This window comes from Formica exsecta, unplaced genomic scaffold (genome assembly GCF_003651465.1).
Source record: "Formica exsecta isolate Colony F162 unplaced genomic scaffold, ASM365146v1 scaffold81, whole genome shotgun sequence".
Classification (NCBI taxonomy): Eukaryota; Metazoa; Arthropoda; class Insecta; order Hymenoptera; family Formicidae; genus Formica; species Formica exsecta.
Window position 1 is genome coordinate 509350 of NW_021853581.1, and position 7591 is coordinate 516940.

The window sequence follows — 7591 nt, forward strand, 5'->3', positions numbered from 1 at the left end:
TTTCATATTAAAATTTTAAATATTTTATCTTAGAAATTATAATTTTTTTATTACATGCAAATAATAATTTATTTAATATAACAGAACATTTTTTTGAAAACAAAGTATATATTTATTAAAGCAAAAAAAAATCAAGATTAACAAAATGTCCCTAACAACACATATGTCCAAAAGACATGTCCAGAGGACATTCCTGCATGTAAAACATCCTCTGGATGTCCTCTGGACGTTCTCTAGACGTCTTTTGACCATGTGTGTTGTCAGGAGTATTTATTTGATTGAAAAATATTATTTCTAGTGTGGAAAAAATCCAAGAAAATTAATCAAGAGACTTAACTTAAGATTAGACAGAGTAAGAAAGTTAATTAATGTTATTTAAAGTGTTTTTCATTCGGTTATCATTAATCGCGACGCGTTCGCTGTTTTTTTCTTATATAGAACTATGTTGTGCGACGAACCACTACGTCTGGCTCTGCGGAATCGCCACGTCGAAGTCGCGAAGATCCTTCTCGAAGCCGGCGCTAATCCTAATAAGAGGTACTTCTTCGGCTCCGAGATTAATCTAGTGTCACCGCTGGATCTGGAATGCATGGAATTGCTATTGGCCTTCGGCGCTCATCCGAACACGCGTGATCGCGCCGGGTTGACGCCTCTCATGAAGGCTGCCAGGCTGCCCCAGGTAGTAATATTGTAGAATACAATAGAGTACAATATTTTATTCGAAATTTTCCACGAATTTTTACGAGATAAGTCGACGTCCTGCAAATGTCGCAGGGTATAGCTTCGGTGCTTCTACTACTCAGCTACGGGGCGGACGTGAACGCGACGGCGGACGCCAGGCACGATTATCGTACGGTATTGCATTACGCGATCCTCGGCGGCGACCCGGCGGTGATTAATCTGCTGCTGAAGCAGGGCGCCCGGCTAGATCTCGGACCGGACTACCAGAAGCCGACGGCCCTGGATCTGGCCATACTCAAAGGAGACCCGTCAATCGTCGAGATGCTGCTCCAAGCAGGCGAGTTGCGATATCGTACACGATTGTCATCTCGCGAGATATCACACTCTGCTGGCATACGGTCGGATCGCTTGGCATCCGAAGGACGTCGCGTGCCGAATATCCGCGCAACGATGTCTTAATCGCTATAATAAATTTAATCTAAAATTTTTTATATTTTTTAAAAATACGAATAATTTATTAATACTAATATAAATTCTATTATGTATTAATATTAATTAAAATACAAATAATTTATTAATATAATTTTTTATATATTAGACTGAATGTATATAATGTATATAATTTAATCTGAAAAATTGTATGCAGGCGCGAACGTGAACGCCACATCGCCGATCATCGGCTCGCCGCTGCACGTGGCATGCGCTGACAACATCCCGAATCGGCTGGAAATCCTGTGCATGTTGCTGGAGCGCGGGGCCGATCCGAACCTGGTGATCCGAAGCGATGACGGCCCGGCGCTGCGCCCGGTACTCGCCGAATACGTCGCCTCGAACGAGAATCCGTCGGTGGAGGTGGTGGCACTGTTGCTTAAGTACGGCGCCCGAGTGGTGATCAAGACGCAGTTTCGCGATCCGCACGGTATCCTCAACTCGCTGCAAAATACGGCCGACAAACCGCGGCTGTTGCGCGCGCTCTTGGAGGCGGCGGAAAGCTTCGATCCCTGCATGATACGACGGTCCAGCAGTCTGACGGACGCCCAGAAGGCCCTGGTGATGGAGGCGGCCAGGACCCCGTTACCGTTGACCCATCAGGCAAGACTGATAGTTCGCAGGCTCTGCGGCACTAGGCTACCCAAGATCGTCAGGAAGCTGCAGCTGCCGCAGTCGTTGCACCGTTATCTCCTTTACGATTTTTATTAGCGAGAGAGTCGATCGGGAAGAGGGGAGAGATTTTTTCGGTTGAAGGAGAATTTCCTTGGATTTCCGGGAAATTTCAAAAATCCGGTACTATTATATTCCATGCTTGGGCTAGTGCTCGGCTACAACTGAAGCTTTCAAATGCAAAATAATATGAATCCATATACAAGGTGTGCGACAAGTAAGTGATCAACCGAAAGGTGGAGATAGATTGGGTCAAACTGAGAAGAAAAGTTCTGTACTATTTTTTTTCTATAACGCTTAATAAAGGTGTTATTATTGAATAAAGTCTGGCCAATCAGCGCCGACCTTTCGGTTGGTCACTTACTTGTCGGACAGCCTGTATAGGGACATTTTAATATATTATATAAATTATATTAATTGTTTACAACAAAACAGATTTTTAACCGTTTGACAAAATTTTTATTAATCCGAATAATTATAATCACTCGTAATGCATACATTATTAATACACATGAAAAAATTGTAGAGCAATCAAATCTGTGTACAAATTGTCTAAAAATCTCTCTTAATTAATGGACTATGTAATATTTTTTTTTGCATCTCGAAGCTTCCTCAAAGTTGTATCAAAATCGTAGACTTGACACAAAGAAGGCTGCAAATATCAAGTATTGCCAGAGAATCAATTCCTTGGTACTATATTGAATTTGATGGCATTGTTAAATGGGATTGTTAAATGCTTTTAGGGATCGAAATCAAAGATGTAAGATACTTTACGCTATCTCATGTGTCTATGTCAGTTAGTTGAGTACAATAATGAGGCTATTGAGTCATCGTCCTCCTATTTCTACTTGTTAGTATTTTATTTTTGCACGGCATATATAAAAGCGAGCAACGTGATATAATCTAGTTAATGACACCAGAAATATGTGTATATATATATATATTTTACTTATATCTATTTGTCGTCAAATGTACGTTTTATATGCATGTATTTTCTCTATACTTTTTCCTGGCGCGTGAAAAAAGATTCGTTCGTGATAGAAGTGATACAAGATGCGCTCTCATCGTTGCTCAAACGCGCGAATAAATAATTATCACGACAGCCAGTTTTTCCGAAACTTTATATATGCGCTTATCGAATTATACATTGAATTTGGAAATATATATTTGAAGATTTTTATTTTTTTTTTCAAAGTTATAGAGCGAAATTATTCGACAATGCCATGTCTGTCGTCGATCAAACGACAAACATTTACAGGGGATTTTTTTTCCGATGTAACCGAACACAAGGTGATGAACTTTTGTACCTTTGTTATATATAATTATATATATATACGCTCAATATATATTATATATGTACGAAAAAATAAAGGAAGAGTTCGAATTAGAATGCAACTTGCGTGATTAGCGCGTGTTTGATTAGAGGACCACATATACCTAATATATATGAACGAATGTGTGTGTATGTGCTTGACCGTGTGTGCGATTACGACGTGTAGGATGTTGGCCATTGGTGGGAGCAACAATGTGATCCATACACTAATCGCTATCCTCGAAATAACAGCCTCAATACTGACGTGACTTACGTCAAACTTTTGGCAATCATCTTCTTCGTATGAGGAAACTTATATTAGTTTCTATATACCTTGTATTCACTGTGCGCGAGTATATATGTGTGTCTGTAACTTTTATTATTTGATGTAGAAGATAAGAGAAAGGGATGCACAAAGAGTTGTGCTTGGTACCCTAACATACGACATCCAGAAGACATCCAGAGGATGTAAAGCATCTGGAGGATATTCTCTGGACATGTGTATTGTTAAGGGGGCGAGCGGGAATATATACGCTGTAAAAAAATTTTTTTTTAATTCGTACACATTTTCGTCTGAATTTTCAGATCTGGGAGTCGCAAAGAAATTTCAGACAATCTGTCTTAATCATCAGACTCGTTTTTCCGAAAGTTCCGAAAAGTGTGTCTAAAAATTCAGACAGCATTCCAAGTAGCAAGCTGACGTCAAATGACATTATATTGTCTAATTAGAAACGTCATTGAGACGTTATTAAGACGTCATTTGACGTCACGCCTTACTTGGGATTTTGTCTGAAAATTCAGATAGTATGTCTACAAAAAAGCTGCAGATACTGTGTCTGAAATTTCAGTCAGTTTTTTTACGGTGTTTTTTTACATACCTTCAAAATATAGTATCCATATATACAGAGTGTTCGATAATTTTTGACACATCTGAAGGTAGATTGGCTCAAACTGAGAAGGAAAGTCCTGTACCATTTTGCGATTTTCGTAATAATTATTGAGAAATTAATTAAAAAAGATCAGGACTTTTCTTTTCAGTTTGATCCAATCTACCTTTACACTTCGGGTGTGTAAAAAATTATCGGACACCCTGTATATATCAACTGCATCATTGGATTCTCACAAGAACCGTACGGAAATTCCATGGCGGTCTTCCAAGCGCGGTTCCACGAAATATCCACGAGAGAAACGGATTGTCTCCATTCGCGATTTCGTTTTGTTCATACAAATATTCACGCTTATTCACGCGGCTCCGGATATATTTCAAGTTTAGATACGCAAATAGAAGGAAATAACACGCGAAAAGAGAGAGAGGTCAAGATCCGCAATGTCATCGTGTGGGGGGGACTCGCGTACCCAAAATTATAATTCACAGATTTAGCGAAACAAATAGATGCATAAAACGGGAAGCGCGAATATAGAATACATTTTCTCTCGAAGAAAAAATCTAATTGCGTTTTCGAATTCTCAACGTAAAAGTATATATATATATATATATGAAGAAAAATGTTACGCGTAACAAAAATTATATCACGCATGTCAAAACTTTCTTCAGTTTTCTTCGAATGGATATATCTATATCAGATTGGAGAGAATATCACAATTCTTGATATAATAATACCGACAATTCTTGAGAACGGAGCTGGACCAAAGAATATTGGTCCATGATATTATCGACCGAGTCAATAATGTCATATCGAGGATGCGTTCAAAAATTCTACACGTGGGATGGATTAGCTTTAAATTGACCAATCAGGACGAAGAGATCTTTGTTTCTTTTATTCTGATTGGTCAATTCAACGTTACTCTACCCTACGAGTAGGATTTTCGTACGCACCCTGACGTGACGTCTGACGTGATGTGAGCATCATGGCGGCGAGAGCGTTAGGGTCGATTCTGCGTAAAAATGCCGGATTTTTCGGCGCGGGCAGGTTGCTGGCGCCGAATAACGCACCGGCGATCGTCAATGTGTGAGTTCGATTAATCGCCCTTAATTGCACGGCTGTAACGCGATCGTACATCGCATTATGTAACCCCCGTTATCTCCCTAACCTATCTGTCTGTGCCTCTGGCAAACTCAACTGACAATATTGTATGTTTTGCAGCCAACATCGCAACGGCCATCAATGGAATCCGGACGCGCAGTTTATCGAGTCGTTCAACAAACCGTTGGTGTATTGCGATGAGAAGCTCGACTGGAAGCCACCGACGGAGTCCATCCTCGCACATCCCCCACTGGCGGAGCAAACCATAGAGAACATAAAGCTCAACTTTGGCCCCCAACATCCAGCCGCTCACGGCGTACTCCGACTGATCCTGGAGCTGGACGGTGAAATCGTGGTCACCGCGGATCCGCATATCGGTCTCCTGCATCGCGGCACGGAGAAGCTGATCGAATATAAGACCTACATGCAAGCGTTGCCCTACTTTGATCGCTTGGACTATGTGTCCATGATGTGCAATGAGCAGTGCTTTTCCATGGCGATAGAGAAGTTGCTCAACATAGATGTGCCTCTGCGTGCAAAGTATATTCGAGGTAAAAAACGATACAACTATCTCTGGACTTGAGTAACGTAGGGTAAATCTGCTCTCTCTTATATACCTATGTCTTTATATAATTTATTATTATTATTTATTTATTCTTAATCTATGCCTTACGGTTTTGGACAGCTTCCAGTTTTGTATTTGTAATTTGTTTGTAATTTGTTTTATGTGTCTTGGAGTGTTTATATTATTTCATTGAATATAATATATAAATAACACATAAATGAACGAACATATATTCAATTGAATCTGAATAAATAAATATAAATTTTACTAATAACAAAAATAAAACACAAAAATAACAAAAATAAGGTACAATATAATTAAATAGAATAAGATTAAATAAACTAAATAAGAATAAGATTAAATTAAACTAAACTCACATAAACTCAAATAAAAATGAAAATGAAAAAGAAAATAAAAACTCGAACTATGTTTACATCTTTATATGTACATTCTTATGAATTTGTAAATCTCTCGTGCTTGCAGTTCTCTTCGCGGAACTCACGAGAATTCTGAATCACATTATGGGCATTGGAACACACGCGTTAGACATCGGTGCTCTCACGCCCTTTTTCTGGCTGTTCGAGGAGCGCGAGAAGCTGATGGAGTTTTACGAGCGCGTGAGTGGCGCTCGCATGCATGCAGCCTATGTACGACCCGGTGGGGTCTCGCTTGATTTGCCGTTGGGTATAATGGACGACATACACGCATGGGCCTCGAAGTACTCGGAGCGATTGGATGAGGTGGAGGATCTGCTGACGGAAAATAGAATCTGGCGACAGCGTACGATCGATATCGGTGTTGTGTCCGCAGAGGACGCGCTCAATTGGGGTTTCAGCGGCGTTATGTTACGAGGTTCTGGAATAAAGTGGGATCTGAGAAAGGTTGCGCCTTACGACGCTTACGATCGGGTCGATTTTGACGTTCCAGTTGGTACGAACGGCGATTGCTACGACAGGTAAATTTCTAGATGCGAGTCGAATTATTTACAAAAAATATAAAAAGAGGAGTTGAAAAGAATCTCTTCATGAAATATCAATCATTTCATATATTTTTATAGACTTTTCATCACACAGTTATCTACATTTGATTCTAATTAACTCTTTTTTTTCCCTTCTTTTTCTTACTATTTTAAATTATTTATAAAATAATTTTTAAGTCTTCCTAATATTCTTATAAATAATTTTTAAAGCTATCTCGATGAGATAGGAATGGAAAATGATATGTATATAAATTGCAAATAATGCCTTCACTTGTTGCTCTTAGGTATCTATGCCGCCTCGAGGAAATGCGTCAGTCTCTGCGCATCATCCATCAGTGTTTGAATGACATGCCCGAAGGCGAGGTACGATGCGATGACGCCAAGATAGTGCCACCGCGGCGGGAGGAGATGAAAACTAGCATGGAGGCGCTTATCCATCACTTCAAGTTGTTCACCCAGGGTTTCCAGGTACCGCCGGGAGCAACATATACCGCGATCGAAGCACCGAAGGGCGAGTTCGGTGTTTATCTCGTGAGCGACGGTAGCAGCAAGCCATATCGGTGCAAGATCAAAGCGCCGGGCTTTGCTCACTTGGCGGGTCTGCAATATATAGGACCCAAGCACTTCCTCGCCGATATAGTTGCCATCATCGGTACATTAGACGTGGTATTTGGCGAGATCGATAGATAAGTTCTTTGATAGTCAATAGTAATTTATATAGTATAAATGTATATCTCAAAAACAAGGTAAAATAGAATTATCTATATATATTATATAGGTATAAAAACGCGATACATTTGCATGTATGATATACGTTTATGTGTAATCGCGCACATGACTAGGCGGTGAGCTTATAAATATTGTATATATCTCGTCGCAATAAAAAAGAAAAATGTGACGACAATTTA

The 7591-nt window shown here is 39.8% G+C and overlaps 2 protein-coding genes across 3 annotated transcripts in view; both read left to right on the forward strand.

The window, feature by feature from the left end:
- Positions 1–2150, forward strand: part of LOC115244332 (ankyrin-1-like) — a 5884-nt gene extending 3734 nt beyond the window's left edge. For both annotated transcript variants that reach the window (XM_029821896.1, XM_029821897.1), the window contains exons 3-5: positions 439–679; positions 775–1018; positions 1328–2150. In XM_029821896.1, the coding sequence (XP_029677756.1) occupies positions 439–679; positions 775–1018; positions 1328–1881 (1039 nt within the window). In that variant the 3' untranslated portion in view covers positions 1882–2150. The remainder of the gene's footprint in view (positions 1–438; positions 680–774; positions 1019–1327) is intronic.
- Positions 2151–4994: 2844 nt separating this feature from the next.
- LOC115244343 (NADH-ubiquinone oxidoreductase 49 kDa subunit) lies at positions 4995–7591 on the forward strand. The gene is made up of 4 exons (XM_029821914.1): positions 4995–5124; positions 5260–5690; positions 6188–6659; positions 6968–7591. Exons 1-4 carry the CDS (start codon positions 5024–5026, stop codon positions 7371–7373), a joined length of 1410 nt encoding a protein of 469 aa, XP_029677774.1. The 5' UTR covers positions 4995–5023; the 3' UTR covers positions 7374–7591.